This window comes from Battus philenor, unplaced genomic scaffold (genome assembly GCF_028537555.1).
Source record: "Battus philenor isolate CCGP_79_NKW_IND1 unplaced genomic scaffold, ilBatPhil1.0.hap1 SCAF_1, whole genome shotgun sequence".
NCBI classification, from domain to species: Eukaryota; Metazoa; Arthropoda; class Insecta; order Lepidoptera; family Papilionidae; genus Battus; species Battus philenor.
In genome coordinates this window covers 15,511,586-15,530,285 of record NW_027181661.1, presented here as the reverse complement: position 1 = coordinate 15,530,285, position 18,700 = coordinate 15,511,586, and the positions used below count along the sequence as shown (strand labels likewise).

Here is an 18,700-nt window from a genome sequence, read left to right as displayed (position 1 = left end):
AACAGTTGGTGTCTATTGTATATCACGATGAATATTATAACTTCATCAATTTTATTTTTATAATTTTTTTAATTACACTGTGGAACTATCTTATCGTAACAAAATATAAAACTAATTTCCGGCAGAACAATCTACCGGTACAGCTACAAAAAATATAAACGAATAGCCGAATGTGTTGCTCAGTTTAAATCTTGGAGCTGCTTTTAGATACTGCTATCAGGGCGTAATCATAAATGACAAGTCAATTATAAGGGCAGTGGAAAGAAAAAATGTTGGGGGAGGAGTTAGTGAATGGATCACCATAACTCATTCCGTTAAATGTTAACTATCAATTGGCAATTTAATGTCACTGCCACTGGTTATGTAGAAATCTTCGGCTAAAAGACTTTGGCTTGCACGGGGCGGTTATAAGCTGATATGATAATGAAGTCACTGTCATCTATGGGGGAGATCAAGGAGAGCTACAGTCGGAATTCCTATGGATTTAAAAGACTCTTAAACGAATTAAAGTAAAGATTGCCAACAGTTGATTGGCAAGTTCTAGAGTTAATGAGTAGACCGCAAAGTGGTCCGAAAAGACTGTTGGGCCCTTAGGATTCTGAACCATGAAACGACAAGCGCAACGTAGACAGACCGTGGTCCACCTTGTGGCCCACTGTCCGGCGTTCGGAATACTGCGCGCAGATTCCGAATGCCGGATGGGCAAAAAGATACAGGAAAGGAATATCTCGGCCATCATGCAAGACGAAGGGGAGAGAGAATGCTTCCTCAGCTACTGCAGGAAGGTGGTAATAAATGCAATAAGTAAAAATAAAACGAACATTAAAATATAGAAATAAAAGGAATAATACGTGTTAAATATTTGAACAATAAATAATGTTGCAAAATAAAATAGTAAGGAAACCTAGAATGTAGTGGTTGAGGATGAATGTATGGCTAATGGAATGAAAGAGAAAGACTGGGAAAATTGTAGAATGAAAGAAACAGTACGACAGATAAGATGATATATGAAAGAGAAGAATGATAATAATAAAAAAAATTATGAATAAATTACTAGAATTAAAAAGTCCCTGTCCCACACGAGATAGGGGAACGAGAGGTCCCCAACAGCGGGGACCACCAGCGGGGACAAGCGCAACGTAGAACGTCAGCAAAGTGGACAAGCGGATTTACTAAGGTTTTAGGAATAATGAGGAATATATCTATAGAAGAAACCTTTGTCCTTTCGAGGACATTCTAAATAAGAAATGACGATGACTATTATCAAGTCACTGTTATAAATAAAGTCTTGCCATGTGTATACGACGTGCTCTCCGGTCATTTTAATGGACACTGTACGGGTGGATAATTGGTAAGCGCTCGAAACCTTTCCAGCCGTTACGTGTTGGGTAACAATAGAACAAAATAAAATCGAATCGAGCGGTTTTTCTCAGGTTAATTAAAATGAAAAGACAAAGGTAACATGAGTCCCTATAATTTATATACACGTTGCTAGTGTTGAATTTTTTTCTTGCAACTGGCAATTTTCGTTTAAACTTTCTTCAACCTTTGTTAAAACTAACATTTCTAATTTTTACGATGTTGGATATAAAATGCTTTACATTGTTTTTAAAGTTTAAAAAAAAACTTTCTAGTATACATATTATTACAGATAGAGTTGGTCATAAACTTTCTTATTAAGGGACGATATATTTTATTTTGATTCGTGTTCTGTGCGAATCTTACAGTACCGGTGGACCGTAAAGTCGTAGCCAATAAGGCATACCTTTGATGTAAAATACTTTAAATACATGTCTCATAACTCATTATCATCAAGTAAATACCACAGTGTCTGTTGTAATTGTCTATTAAAAATTCACACCTCTCCTTACGTATAAGTGGACGTTACATGACTTAAAAATTTCTATTTCTAAAATATACCTTTTTTAACGATATATTAGAGGGACCAGAAAGTAATGTCTCGTTATTAAGTTAAATTCACACTACTAATTTTTTAACAAGTCTTTTATTTTTAATCAACAATATATTTGCGTTCGTTATCAACAACTAGTATACAAATTTTTAGATTAAAGCTGTAAAAATCAATCGGTTTTTCTGTAAAATATGTCGACAGAAATAACATTACTTTCAATCCTCTTAAGATTTTATTCTGTAATCTAAAGTAGATGGCGCAACTATCGTACTAGCTAGCGTGACTCTTAGTATAACACGTTATAATTTACTTAGATATTTACCTGTTGTTGGTTCTCGCGTTGTGTGACAAGACGGGCTTCTACGCAGTCACGGGTCTCGAGGAAGGCACGGCGCTGGGCGGTTTCGCGGGGGTGATGAGTCATAATGCCAGCAATGTTGCTTGCCACCAAGGTGATCAGGTTGCAAAAGATCTGCCGAGAATGTTTGAGCATTAGCCTATAAAAATCTTTTGGCTGACATCAATGATGTTGATTCTTCTCCATTTTTATCACGATCTTTCATATGCGGTGAACAATGAACGCGTAATAAAATAAAAATGTTAGCAAGAAATTACTTTAATAAAATCTCTCTGGCGTGAACTGCTTAAAAAATTCATCACTTGAAGGTTCCCTTGTGATCTTAAATCTGACTGAGTGATCAGACTTGTAGAGAACTATTTTTTTTAAACTCGAAGTTATTTTTTAACTTCAATGAAATTCTATATACAAATCATTTAACTAAACTTTACTACATCATGTTTTATCTTTCTATTTTAAAAATTGTCCATTGATTATACCGTTTCTTTTTTTAATTTTCAAGTCACGAATATTTATTATTATTTTTCGGGTGGTCTATGCAGCAGTCTAGAGTAATTTCGGCAGTTAGATACACAATTTGTTTAACAATTTTTAATTTGAAAAATTATATTAAAACGGACTTGTCTTTACTAGAACTGATTCTATTTAATTATTACATAGTAATGTGGAGGTTTTGATGACTTTAATGGATTTATACCTGAGCGTCGGTAGCCTTTCTCAGTATGACCTGGGCGCCGAGGTTGATAGCGGCAAGGCAGAATCCGCCGAAGGTTGCTTCATGCAGACGTACGGGAAGCGTAGCATAGGTGATGTAGATGAAGAGAGCACAGTCACCAGAGCTCACATTCAAGGACCTATAATTGCACGAATGATTAATGATCTTTTATTACATAAACATGTTTACTCTTTTTTTGGATCGGACTGTCGCTGATATGACATTTGCAGAGGGTCCTTAACCTAAGACCTCTTTTGAAGTAACGAAGTTCGGGGGCTCCCGGAGAAATCTCTGCTCAGGTCGCTAGACTCTTCGATTGCTTTGGTGGACGTACTAGGACATCTCGGCTTGGGCGGTTACTTACCGATAATATATATCTGCTAAATATTCCGAAATAAGGGCGCCCGAGAGGGTTGAACTTCTTGGTCTGTTGCTATTTCTTAGCTAAAATCGTGACTACCAATTGGAAGAGCGTGGGAAAAATGGCGGAAGAAACTCTAGCGATGCTTCTAGTATGAACTGGTGTTTGCTTCCCATGTGATTTACGATCAGATATCATTTCCGACGAGATTGGTTGGTTATTGAATTCGACAATGATGATGTGCAGTGTACGTGGCTTCTCTTATTGTCGTCGCGACAATAAGAGAAGCCACGTGTTCGACTGCGTGTCTGTTAGGACAGTGTAGCCTTTGAATGCATCATACTTCTTGAGATAAAGAAACTGTTCTAACTTCGAATTAAAGATTACTTAAAGAGTTCTAGTTTAAGTTTCTTCAAACTTTTATCGCTACATGTTAGTTCTGTTTTCTTCTGTGTTCATACTGTCAGAATTGTACGCAGTTATGCGAATAAAATTCTGTCGACACTGACAAATATAGGGCATAAAAAAGTTGATGAAAATTATAAAAAATTTTGCATGATTTAAATTAATTGAATATTATTTTAAATGTCACAGAAAGACTAGCATATAGATATAATAGCTATAAGAAACTATTATTAAAGCTTGTAAACAAGAAGACGAGTAGCGTGTGGTCGAAGTATATATACAATCATATTTACTTATATAAAACGCTTGATTTAAAATTATCGCTATAAAAACGGTATAAAAATGTCTCAACTTCCGTTTTTCTAACGTTATCGAAATAACTCTCCAACTGAAAGCCGAAAAAATGTAACAACAACCTGGACTTTAAAGTCCAATTCGTTTGGTCTTTGAATGTTCAGAAAAACTTTAGCGGCTTCTTTTGATATCCGAAGTTAGCGAAACGAATTTTACTTAAGTAGGCGTAGTTTCAAGAGAAATTATGAAACGTGAATTTATTTTTAAATTTATGAAAAAAAATTAAGATGCAAAATGATTTGGATATAGATGTAAAAGATTTAAAGGGATGAGTGTATAGCTAGTTTGTCAGCAACGAACTTAAAAGCTTTTATACGTATTTTTGATCACCCTGTATAAGCGATTACTTAGTTACTATTTTATATTATATTATTTTACCTTTATTATTGGAAAGCGACAGGCGCATGGCTTTTAGTAGAGTTCTACATATTCTAAAATACAGATAATAAAACATAATTAATTAAAATTTTTTTCGTGTTACGTTATTTATTATTTCTAAATATTTTGATTCTTTGATGCGGTGCTTTATAATATTTGGCAGCAAATGAACTATTCACCTCCTTAAAACTTTTACATCTATAATTCATCATCCTGTACAGTAATTTCAAAACAAAAATTACCTCATCATTCAACTATACTAAGCATGTAATATGTACTTGGCAAATAAGTTTACCTGTAGACGGAGGTTCCGGTCAAAGCGATTTCAATCATGAAGAAGGTCAACAGTACGACGTAGGAGACGGTGAGGAGATATATCTCGTTCATGGCAGGTCGGCTCAGACATCCCAGCAGGCCTATTTATTATAAACATATTCTTAAAATATAGGGAAAATATAAGCTTTAATCTATCTATATGTTACAAGAGAGGTCTACTAATGTACTGACTTATTATTATTATCTGGAATTTTATTCTACGAAATTCAATCTTCAATGGGTTTTGTTAAAAATCTAGTTGAAATAGACAAAACTGGCCGAGATTATTTTGAAAATGAACAACACACCAAGAGATTTCTACACATATCTAAAGAACTAAAAGGCGTAGAAACATCAGATCAGCTAAGAACGGATTTTACGAAACTCTACCCGCAATAGGGTTATATGGGTCTTCGTTGAGTTCGCAAAGCAGATGACGGACAACTAGTATAACACGGGATATGATACCGCAAATATTAAGTTAGTGTTCCGTTGACGCGGACAAAGTTTGGGTGTAACAACTATTTCACAGGAGCTGTGAGAATATATTGAAATTAATTTGAACAGCGTATAAAATCTTGTTTGCTCAAGTAACTGAGGTGGCTGAATTTCGTGTATCCTACATGTCGGGATTACAACGATTAAAGTTTAGAAACTTACAGGCGTAAACGAGGGCCGAAATTCCGAGAATTACTAGGTTGATGGTGTGAGCGATGCGTTCCCTCGAGTAATAGAGCCGCTTCAGGTGAAAGGTGCCATTTCTGATAACAGCTTCCATGTAATTCTCCGTAGTGGCGGTCGTGTTCGGATAAACGGTTGTATTTTCAAATCGTCTGTTGCAACAAAATAAAAATTCTTTTTCGTATCTCAGAAACTTTTTTTCCTGAATAGAATAATAATATAATTAGGTTAGCATTATCACGGGGACATAAGGTTCTTTAATGAAGACCGTGGAATCGGTATCAGCAGCATAGAAAGTCCTCCCACAAGGTAGACATTCTTCGTTACCCTGAATTATGAATGGGCAAGCTATGTCGCAAAGAGCAGGTCACATAGCGAACCCAATATTCCTGAGTGTAGATCAGCGAATCGACGCAGCGTAAGATGTCCATCAATGAGATGGAGAAACGTTATATTAAGATCGCAGGAAGACGCTTGAGTTGGACCGCTTTCAACCGGTCATATTAGATATCTAAGGGTGAAGTCTATGTCATGCAGACGTTTTACAACTGAAACAATTATATTTAACTTAGAAGTCTTCATAGCAACTAAGCTCTGAGGTCTTACAGAATCTCAGTCCTGACGGTTGAATTCTTAATTTAAACTGATTAAGCAGTCTTTAATTTTTTTGGTTGCTAAGGATCCTTTATGGAGTAACTGAGTCTGTGGTTTCAAAGGCTATTCAATAGTTTCCGTCTAACTTCGATACGATCTGTTACTACTATCGTAAAACTTCCAATACTATCGATGCTTGTTTAAGTTTCATGTATTCAAAGGATTGTATGTGTCGTGGAAAAATACCGGAAGAGTCCAATAAGACAGAAAGTATTACATTACTAAATATGTTACATTTCCAATAATACTTACTGGTAGAAGTCGGGATCGAAGATCATGGTCGAATTTGGTGGCGTTAGGTAGGTGTTCAGAAAGTTCTGGGTGAACAGCAGAGGCTGTACCTGCACGAACATTAGCGCCAGAGTAACTGCGAGTAGCAGACCGAGCAGGTGGGTCATGTTGGTCTGGTTCATGCGCAGGAAGTAACGCTGGTACAACATCTCGACCTGTGAACAAACGAGAAAATATTTATTAATCTGTAATTTTGCTTGTACATATGAATATAGATGTAAAACGTTTAAAGAAATTAATTCATCGCTCGTTTATCATTATTACTAATCTGTAGAAATCAAATAACTTTAGAATTTTGGCCACTAAGACACGTTTCCCTGGCGATGTTTCTCTTTGTCATTTGCGGAAAATGATTAATTATTTTCAACATTTAGCCACTTCCGCACATGCAGTGGTAGTCGTGCAATGAAATGCACCGCCCGCCAGCCCGATGATAAATCCGCATGCGGCAAACAATGCGAATCACACAACCGCCATCGCCAAATCACTCAACACGTGTTTCACCCCTCCATGGGGCATCTTCTGGAGTTAGGTCTGATTCCATTAAATAATTATTTTCAATTCAAACAAATGACGTTCACAGCTGGACATAGGACTTCCTAAATATTTCTAATAGGAATAGTTAGGAACAGCTAGTATCCAGCTTTCATTCAGCTTGCATTCAACTTACTTTCAGCTTGAATTCAGCTTGCATTCACATAGTGGGTAGACGTCCTATTACTATTACTAGTAGCCATCTATTTTGGGCACTACACGGCTGCGGTCTGCCACTTTAACTGGCTAATTCGATGAACTGTTTCGATTACTTTCATTTGATATTTAGCTGAAAGTCCTAATCTCCTGCTAACTTAAACGTCTCTCAGGCGAACGACGAATCGATGTTTTCTCGGACACTCGTAATAGTACGTGAAGAACGGATACCCCTGGACGAGTTATCAAAAATAGCACAGCTCAAGGGGCAGTGCAGATAATAAAAAGTTCCTGATTACGCTAACGATAACGGATAAGGTTTAGTGAGAATCCCACATAACTCTATTCCCCAGAGACATCTTGAACATCCGGAAGATTCCGTGAATATACGTGAATAAAGTTAATAGTATAGTGTTGAGATTAAAAATATATTAAAATCGAAAGAAAAACAGTGAAGTCTTGTCTTCCCTAATTTTCTTTATTAGGTTCACCTGTACTAAAGTAAAATTACTTGTGGTATTTTTCACAATTCCGAATTTACTTAAAACACTTCTACCCGTTGTACGAGTAAGTCAACGGAGATAAATAAGATTATCGTCACAATTTAAATAAAATTAATTTATACTGAAATGTACTGATTTAAGATTTCGGAAAATTTTACCCTTGGCTTTATTTTCTATTTTTTTATAATATTTAATGGAATCGTGCGTTATTTTGCGGAAGTCCATCCTAAGTAAGAAAAGGACCAATATTTAGCCACTTCCGGACATGCAGTAGTAGTCGTACAAGTGCACCGCCGGCCAGCCCGCTGATAAATGCGCATGCGGCAAACAATGCGAATTACACAACTACCACCGCTAAATCACTCAACACATGTTTCATCCCTCCACGGGGCATCTTTAGGAGTTATGTTACACCGATTAGTGACAAACACAGAGTGATATAATACAAAGTTTTAAAATTAGAAAGAAAATGATTTGATTAACTTTACAATAAAAAGCTTGTGTTATGTTATTATCCGTGTTTCCAGGTTGATTAGTAACAGGTGTAAAAGTGTTTTATAGGGTGAATATAAAATTAAAAGCGCATACGAAGTAAATTAATGTATCATAGAGCCTATCCGAAATCTATGGTTTAAGAAATAAAGAATAACGTAATGGTGTTTTAAAAAATCGGAAATTAAGTATTAAAATCAATTATTGTTTACTATCTGTACTTCCAGACTTTATACAACCAGAATCTATTGTCCGTTGCATTTCAATAGAAATGATTAATTAATGTGATATATTTCAGATTGATTACTTATCTAGATAGAAATTTACGTGCAAGCTGGTCTAAACTATATGTTTTCTCCCTTTAAAGTCTTTTACACTTATGATCGATAAAATATATTAGTATAACTGATTCATAAACGATAAAAGTAATCTATAAATACTCAGTTTTAAAGTTAAAAATATTGCATTGGAACATCGAGCGTTCAAGTCGCCAATACAAACAAGTGTATTCGGTTGGAAAATTGTCGTAAACGAGTTGTTGAGCTTCAACAAATTGCTATTGAGGTGGACAACATAAGTTGCTTATACCTTTTAACAGGTCCAACATAAGTTGCGAGATAATTTAAGTTTCCTTCTCGTTCATTAAGTTGCGGTTTCTTCGCTTTAAAGGTTCGAGTGCTATTGATTACAACATAATTGCATTGGCTATTCGATTTTTAAATTGTAATTAATTATTAAGAAATATAAAAATATCGACAGAGATATAAAATTTCAGCAAGAAATAGATAAATATTTGCGAACGTATCTAAAATTATAATTTAGAAATAAAATATTCAATTACAACATAAAAGAAAATGTAGAACTATTTTTACGTTGTCTTTTATGAAATAAAAAAATTATAATTTATCTGGCAACCTATTTCTAAAGATCACAGAATAAAATATTCTTTATATAGCTTAGAAACAGAAATAGTTACTTTTGTGTCTTTAATATAAAATCCTGATGAGATAAAACATGATCGCAAGATTCATTTATATGTCGAAACCTGCAACCACCGCTCGGATACTTACGTGCAACCTGAGGATGGCAATAAGGAGTAGGGATGAGTAAGTATTCGAAAGAACTGTGAATGTTAAATACTGGCTATTTCTAGGATGTAAAAAAAAACAAACGACTACACACCACTAAATAAAAAAAACTAAAATAAGAAATTTAAAAGTGCGAAAAATAAGTAGTTTAAAAAATAATTAAACTGTTATTGTAAAAATAAAGGCAAAGGCGCTAATGTCTGTGGTATATAAATTTAATAAAAAGCATAGGAATTATGAACACAATTTAAACCTATTTATTTCTAAACATCTTTTTTAAAATTCGAATCGCTAAATCTACAGAAGATAAATCCGATTATTCAAACCTATCTCGGTAATTAGTAAAGATTACAAAATAAGCTTCTTCTGTTTTATACGTGAAAAGTTGAAAGAAATTAAATATTTACTTTAGAGTAGTAATTAGCCGTAATAAGATGCCTCGTTTTTGCGATGTTCAGTGACCATTTAGTTATTTTTTTATATTAATGCATTGTCCTGGTTAAATCAATATCTACTTCTGGCAAATTTTCGTGTAGTCATGTCTGTTTCACTAACCAAATTTTAGTTTAAAAAGATCTTTCTTTCATGTCTATTGAAAGGAGAGGTTGGTTAGCACACCCTTTGACAAGGATGGAATACAGAATGGTATACCACTATATGGTAAAATATGGCTAAATATTATGCTTTGTGATTTAAATAAGTTTATACATGGTGATTATTTTTATAAAATTTTCAGTTATTATTTTTCGTATTCTGTTATATTAACTATATTTGGATCAAATGTTTATAGCAACTTGTATCTTCTATATAACAGGTTTATTAGCTTATATTGGAATTAAGTTCAAATCAAGTTTTTTATATTATTGTTAAACTTTTATAGCACACGATTTTCTCAGTTAAGTTATAGAATATTAGGGGGACCGGAAAGTAATGTCGCTTGCATAAGTTAAAATCATACGACTACATTTTTAAACAACTTTTCATTTCTAATAAACAATATGTTCACCTTCGTTATCAACAACCTTTTGCCATCTAGTATACAAATTATCAATACCGGAGCTGTAAAAATCAATTGGTTTTTCTGTAAAATATGTCGACAAAAACTACATTACTTTCCGGTCCCCCTAATATAAAGATATTCTTATGGTATCAGCAGTTTATAATATTGTCGCCTATAAAGTAAATAATGCTTGTGTTATAAGACACTGCAATTATTTATCTAATTTAACAAGAAGGAAAGGAAAACAACAGTTGCCCGTCGACTTTCGTATAAATTCATTCATAAAAGTGTGTGCTAATGTTGAACGGAACAAAATATAAATCGAAAACTGTTTTTTAAAATATTTGTTTACAGACATGTAAAGAGAATTGTTAAGTACTTTTGGTTATAATATGTATTTAAAAATATATGTGTCTGTCTGTACTCGATAGATTCAAAAATAATACATCAAATCACCTTGGAAATTTGGATAATCATTAGGTATATCAACAGGTTTTAAATTTTTTTATATCAGTTTATGTTCAGTTGTATCAAAACTTTATTCAAACTTTTAATTAGATGCGTAACACACCGACGCCTAAACTGGTACATTTAGTTCTTTATCAAATCGTAAAAGTCATCCGCCATTTTAAATTTTATTAACTTTACATTCTACGTTTTTGACATATATTGCTTGTCTTGTGCGAGTTACAAGCGGCGAAACGAAACGAAACGTTACGTTCAAAATATGTGAATATTTTCGATAAAAGAACTTGACTTAATAAAAAGAAAAAAAAAACTGCCTGTAATCATTGTACATAGGTCTGTTTTTAAAATCTTTCAAGTCAGTATTAAGTTCGGGCGGTGGTTTAATGGACTATAATTTACCAATAAAATAAAATAAATTATTATGAAAGCTAAGTAATTTTTTTACGTTAATTAAGCCTACATGAGTTTTTGCAAAAAGTTTTATTTCGAAATTCGAAATTTAAAAATTTTATCACCCGAAAATTATATAATCTGGATACTGGAGAATACCAAAAATTTGAAAACTTTGTAACCGATAACAGTTGAAAACTTCGCGAATTAGCTTTAAAACAACAATAAAGATATTAATCTGAAAAATATACTAACTTTGGAAAAAAAATAAGAGTATAAAAAAGTTTTATATTGTTTCGCTCTATGAGACTTTTTGAGTCTTTTGAAGCTCGGGTTCGATTCCGCGTTGGACAAGCTACGCGGTTGTCTTTAATCTGTTTTAAAATCACGAACTAATATCTTCATTATGTCTAAAATTGATAATAAATAAAAAAAATAAAAAGTTTAAGTAGTAATTAAAAGTTCCTTACCATGGTTTTCTTGCGCTTGAAAAAACAAAATATGGTTGCCTGTTCCATTGCACCGCGCAGTAGTAGATGATTCAATTAAAGACTTTCAAAGTACGGATAAATATTTGACTTTACGCGATAGTTAGAGAACTACTTCTCGCTTCGATGGACCGATACTGTCTGGAATAAAATACCTTGGATAGGTGTAAGAGATATGCAGCGCGCGCAGGTTGCCTGGCGTTTTAGAGTTTTTTTTTAAAACGAACAATATCGGATAAAAATCGTGGGCGTGATGGCTTTAATGCGATTAATTCATCCACGAGCCATGTACGATTTTTAAAAAAATTCTAAATATTACATGAGACAATAAATTGTCAACACGTACATAGATGGACGAAGTCTTGTCTAAGACCACTCGTACATAGATAATATACAGGTGACTTTCAAAATCTTTCGAATAACCGCATGGCATTTTTATTTATTATTTATTTTAACCAAAGCTAATTTCGTTTCAACGTTTAAAAGACCAAGAATATTTCTTACAAGACGTAATATATATATATACACATATGTGTGTGTGTGTGTGCATGTATATATGTATGATTTTTTCTATTACTGAAAATTGATGTATGGTACACTATGTACAAAAATCAATCATTCATACAGTTTTTACATAAGTTTCCAATTAACCTAATGTATTATACATTAGGTTAATTGGAAACTTATGTAAAAACAAAGCTATTTGAATTTTTTGAAAAATATGCTAGACATTCATCCATTTAAACCCTTCACATCTATATCATAATATTCTGTACATAGTAATTAAAGTAAATGACAGTGTTACAGAAATAATAACATAGATAGCTCATTGGTTACAAACTTCGAGATATGAACTCGCATGTTCAATTCTCGGGTGGAACATTGTGTGAATTACAGAATATCACCATTGGTGTAATTACCCAGAGGAAGTCGTTTTTTTAGTAAGATTCTATTTTTTTGTTTCTTATCACTTTTTTTTTATAATTGCTACCTTTTGGTTAAGTGTGTAACTTATAAGATTCTAGATCACAAGTTAAATTCTTGGGAGGCACTCGCTGTATTAATAAAATAATACAAAGCATCGCAGAGAAACTGGCTTATATGAGAACGAATTATAATACAACATCAACTAATCTGCACTAGGCTCTTTGCGGACTATCACTTGTGCCTTTAAAGCAGTGTTTCCTAACATGGGGCCTACGCCCCAAAGGAAGACCATTTTTAACGGGGAGCAATTCAAAAATGGACTTCACGTTAGTTTAACCTCATGGCTTTATATTGAAATAATGTATGTTACATATGGAGACGTATTTTTGAAAGGCTTAAGTGGGGCATGACGAAAAGTTTTAGAAACACTGTTTTAAAAAAAGTACAACAGTAATAAATATAAGCTGTCAAAAATTTAATTATTTTTATCTTAATAAATAAAGATACTAGCTGTCCCCCGCTCGCTACGCGGAATGGATTGATTTTGTGGAAGTAATTTCACATAATTAATTTTTGGGTATCATTAACACGCAGTAAACATTCTAACCAAGTTATATACATCTATAAATGCGTCATGAAACTCTTTTCCGGGTAGAATTTCTTAAAATTAGTTTTTAGCTGGCTTTTAATTGACAAAATAATTATTTATGCTAAATTTCAAGTAACTAATCGTTATGGTTCTAGAGAAATCGTGATGAGGTGGAAATCTCATATATATTTTAGTCTACGCAGGTGATTTAAATATATTTAACAGAGGTCTAGAAGGTTTCGCAAAAAATATATGTAAATTATTTGTTTTTCCTTTTGAATGAAATGCTGGTATATATTACTGAGTATAACTATATAAAGTGTTTTATACACTCCCTTGGACTGCTTAATATTGATGAGAAAAATCTAAACTGAAATCCTCTAAAGCAGGTAATGTTAAATTAAGCAAATAATAATATAAATTTATTTTATAGTTTTGTAACAATATTATATAGTGACCTTTCGCGAAGTTATGTACAAGGGGAAATAAATGTAATTGAGATATATATCCTCGTCGGACTTTTAATGTTGTGATTTCGTGAAATTTACTATGGTCATAAAACTCGAAGTGAATCTACAGGTCTAAACACAACTTAGTTCAGAGATTTAAAACCTGAAAATTTTCATTAATTTCAGATAAATAGTTTAAATTATGTTTTCGTATTATTTTTTCAGTGATTTTTGCTTCTTATTCTTCATTTAATCACCCACTGCAAGGCATAAGCTTTTGCCAGATAACACGATAATCGTTTTTCTGATCTACCGATTTCCCTCAACATTGGGTGCTATATTCTGCCGAAGTCAAACTGTTAAAGAACTGTGAATATTTAAGATCCCAAACAAAATTGTTATTTTATTGCGGTCTTCATTTATAACAACTGTTATATGGTCAATATTATCAAGGTATCTCATCAACCGCCATGTGTTAAATTGCACTGTCTTTATAGGCTCAGAACGACTAACTTAATGCCTAAGACATTCTCTATCGATTAACATTTGATTGAATATAGGTGAAATAATTATATTCATTCATCGTCATTGACGAGTCTTATGGATCAATGAAAAAGGTCTTTGACTTGTGCTCATAACGTAACTCTTTATAGTTTTTGGTAAACATTTTTTAGATTCTCATGGTCGCAGCCGTCAACTCAATAGAAAATTACTTGGCTTCGTATAGAGGCTGATTATAGATGTAAAAATCTAAAAACTTACGCAATATATCATCCTGTATAAAGTAATCACTCTGAAATAAGTTGCATTAATTTATTTTTTCAATTTAAATGCGACTAAGCCAAGTCTACAGAGTTAGTTAATAATTATTAATTATAATATTGTTTTATTGACTATTTATGAAGCCATTGATTTTTAGACAATACCAATATATACAGTACCCGGCGAAATATTGCACGTCGACCTTTGAAGAGAGACTGTCCCACACCACCTATGTGACGTTTTGTCAGTCGTGCGACAGAGATAGCGCTCTACAAAACCGAAATTAGCCGATTGTCTCTTTCCAAAGGTCGATGTGCAATATTTATCGCCGGCTACTGTACACTCCTTTAAATCATTTACATTTATAATCAATTAATATATATGAGATATAGGACGTGTGTTTCATTGCAACTTTAAAATAATGACAATTCTATTCCGGTCTTTTTAAAAGATTGAATATCGAAGATCTATTTTGAATACAAGATGCACAATAATAAAACGCAACTTGATTCGTATATGTCATTAAAACATTGTACACGGCTCGAATTATCATTGTACTACGAAAAGTAACAAGTGAGTGAAAGGGTTGGCAATGTGATTACCGACGGATAACGTATTTAATCTTTGCTTCGACGAAATATAGTGCGACAGATAATCCTTTCACCGAAATTTTGCGTGGAAACGTTGCTTCCATAGAGTTATGTGGATTAAAGAAAGTTTATACTCTCAATGCATGATTGTAAATATTAATTTTTATTGCAATACCATCAGCCGTAAGACTGGAGTTTCTTCAGCAGTGCGTCTTACGTAGACTTTTACACTGTAATTTTTTTATTACATTAAAATATACTATGTTATTCATATAATAACCAGCCGGAAGGATACACAGGCACTTCGTCGTCTCCCTTAAAGCCTTATTTGCAAGAACACAGTACCTCAGTGAACTAGCGAGTAAAACAGTGAGTTAAAGTGACAGTGGTTACGTAGCGTGAAGAAAAGATGGCCTATAAGGACTCAGGGCATCCACCACACAAGGTGAACAGATGACCTTGTTAATGTCTTCGATAGACTCTGGATGCTGGCAGTTTTCAACTGGTTCCAATCTATTAAAAATTTATGGGGGAGGCCTATATATAAAAGAAGACGTAAACTGAAATGATGTGACTGAATGATTTTAGTTAAGCTTCCAGTAAATCATGATTACGATGAACCAGAGAAGGAAGCAAATAATATAGCTTACACAGAATGTAAATAGAAAATAAATGCTTGATATGTATACTTTAGTGATATTGAAGCCAGCACGAAAACACGGCACAACATAAAAGAGTAAAGTGAATTTAAAATTTTTGATTTTAAAGTGAGCGAATATTGAGCGAATGCTTCGCTAGACAAACGCTGAAATAGAATATTCTGCGACATTTCTTTGCTGAAGTGTGTGCTTTTATCTTCACGACAATATTTTATATCCTAAGCAACTACGTACTGTGTTATTATGTAATCTGATATTATTGTTGTTCGTATTTCATGTTTATAACGGTTTTGATTCCTACGTGATGATTTATTCTAAAAAACTTAAAGCAGTGATCACTTTCTCATTCATGTAATAAGAAAATGTATCATCTTGAATATGAAATATATATAAAATACTCACAATTTACAATAACTTAATGAAATTGTTAGCTTATACTTTATAAATGGTCTCAAGCTTAGCATTTGTAAAATTATATATATTTTTTTAAATTTATCAATATAACTATAAACTTTATTATGAACATTTAATGGAATCAGGCGTCACCTCACGGATGTCCATCCTAAGTAAGAAAAAGACCAGTGTTTAGCCACTTCCGCACATGCAGTGGTAATCGGGCACCAAAGTGCACCGCCCGCCAGCCCGCCGATATATATATACATATTTACATACAAATATATATAAATATAATATATGTACATATGTATAAATATACATTTATTTATATATATATTTGTTTAAATATTTATATATAGCGAGACAAAGTATAAAATAAATTTTGTCGCAAAAAATACACACTTACAAGTTGCTTTATAATTTCAATGTAATGAGAGACCACGGAAGTGATTAGGGAGGGGAGGAAGTGACGCCTCCAATACGTTCTACGGCCATCTTAATTAAGAGAAGCGCTCCAAGTAAGGAAACAATTGTTACGAATAGAAAGTTCAAAATTGTCAACATTTTGACTCGAAACGAGTTTCTATAAACACTCAACAAATTTTACGTTTACTTTACACCTCTGATCATGTATTTAGTTATAAACATTATGTAATGGGGGACTAAATACCTTATAGACCTTCATTATCAGTCTATCCATGGTGGTGCAGAGATACAAATGGATAAGCAAGTAAATGTTATAGAAAAAAGATATATAATAATGTGGTATAGTTACCATGGATTACATTTTAAATTTTAAAAGACGTATAACGTCAAGGATTTATTAAAGTAAATAGACAGCTTAGGAATGATTTGATATAAGTCAAGGAAGTTTATGAAATGACCGCTAAGTTCTTACAATACACTATTGAACAGGTTTTAAAATACATAGTTGCGTTGTAAGAAACAGTACAATGGGCGGTCTTATCGTACGAAGCAATTTCTTCACGAAAATGGCAATAGAAGTCAAAGGCAAAATAGCTTTATTATATAAGATCATTACAATCAGCTTATTTTAAGTTCACAGCCTGGGTGGCTAACTCTTCGGGATTTGTAATTTTTTCGTGGTAATTGTTTGTTTTAATAAAGATTTTTTTTATAATTAGAATAATAGTTTTCCGGGCATATTAATTCTGAACATATTTGGAAATCGAGTAATATGTCTTTAAGCAGTTCGTTATAGAATCTATACACTACACAGCCAGGTACAGCCAGTTTTTTTAGCAGTAAATAACTGCTCGTTTATATGTATATACAAACATAAATACATAAACATTCATACATTTATTCTTATATGCCTTAATTATGTTTATAATTAAATACTACAACATATTTATTATAATACATACTTATTAGGGGTACGGAAATTTCGTATTTACGAAATAGATGCGAATAAATGAGAAAATTTCTTATAAATGCGAATAAGTGCGAAATGTATGCAATTTTTCTGTTTTTCAAGATCATTTTTAAATGAGTTAATTGATGAATATACACACTTTCATAGGTAAATTCATGTCAACCCCGTATCATAGACCCCTAAGGCCTACGGGATATATTTCTTGGCTTACTTATCAGTTAAGAAGCTCTTTGTTTTGTGTAAAAGACCTCTGGTCAGTTGAAAATCCCTAATTTTTAGAAAAACGCCTTATCTTTTTTTCGAACTCTGCCATCAATGGGCTAATCCATGAACTCATTAATAAAAATATAAATCATAATATGCATGACAATTTGTTGGCCGTCAAATGCAACTTTTCGTCCTTTGATGGAGCAGAATCTAATACAGAGTATTTGACATCCAACTTTACATAGTGGACGCTTAACTCATCTTTAAAATATACAATGTCGTCGTAACAAACTAAAAAAGAACGCTTAAGGTTGCGAATATTAATTTTTTTACGATTTTTTAATTAACTAAACTTGTCAAATGTTAAAGCAATGCACACAAAAATTTTTGTCGAAAAATGCCTATAACTCCAAATTTAATAAGTTTTAAAGTATAAATGCGAAATTAATGCGAAATTTGCAATGTTTGAAAAATTTAAATGCGAAATTGGTGATTTTTTTTTGCGAAAATTTCGTACCTCTAATAATTATAAATGTAACAAGAAAAAAATTAAATAAACTAGGATCGTATATACCCGAGAGAAAAGAAAGAAACAGAGAATAAAGAACAACACTAAATTATTAGACAAGTAATGATTGTAGAGTTTTTTAATCATTTTTATTATTTACACTTTACTATATACTATAGATAATAACTAAAAAGAAGCAATTTTTATAGAGGTACAAAGGGCGGTCTTATCGCTCGAGGCGATCTCTACAGATAACTTTTGGATGGAGATGAGACATGAAAGAGAGGTCAGTAGGGTGTATGTACAAAAAAACGCATACATTACGATACACGCATACAAAAATACTTATATATACATATATACGCACATAATATATTTACGCGAAAAAGGTATTAGATAAATACGAATAAATAACAAATGCTATACAATATTCTATTTTAGAGGCCAAGGAAGTGCTCTTTTACCATCTTTTTAAATACTGACAGCAGTTTAGCGCATATTATTGATTTTGGTAATTCATTTTACAATTAATAAGTAAAAATATTATATAGAAATGTAAAGTTTACTAACAGTATTAACAACTCCTTTTTATACACTCATATATTGTTTAATTTCTCATAATTTATTTATTTAAAAATACCGCGGGTTACTCCTGAAATCTCCGGACTAATTGA

General features: G+C 32.7%; 1 protein-coding gene and 1 pseudogene across 1 annotated transcript in view; one reads left to right on the top strand and one right to left on the bottom strand.

Moving 5' to 3' along the window:
* Window positions 1-7,118, bottom strand: part of LOC137919683 (adenylate cyclase type 6) — a 52,208-nt gene extending 45,090 nt beyond the window's left edge. Inside the window, exons 1-7 of the mRNA XM_068762831.1 lie at window positions 7,095-7,118; window positions 6,386-6,579; window positions 5,459-5,631; window positions 4,787-4,899; window positions 3,390-3,418; window positions 2,983-3,109; window positions 2,235-2,426 (exon numbers count right to left, since the gene is read on the bottom strand). Coding sequence (XP_068618932.1) covers window positions 2,235-2,426; window positions 2,983-3,109; window positions 3,390-3,418; window positions 4,787-4,899; window positions 5,459-5,631; window positions 6,386-6,579; window positions 7,095-7,118 — 852 coding nt within the window. The remainder of the gene's footprint in view (window positions 1-2,234; window positions 2,427-2,982; window positions 3,110-3,389; window positions 3,419-4,786; window positions 4,900-5,458; window positions 5,632-6,385; window positions 6,580-7,094) is intronic.
* Window positions 7,119-9,782: 2,664 nt separating this feature from the next.
* LOC137922349 (U6atac minor spliceosomal RNA) lies at window positions 9,783-9,903 on the top strand (annotated as a pseudogene).
* The last annotated feature ends 8,797 nt before the right edge of the window (window positions 9,904-18,700 follow it).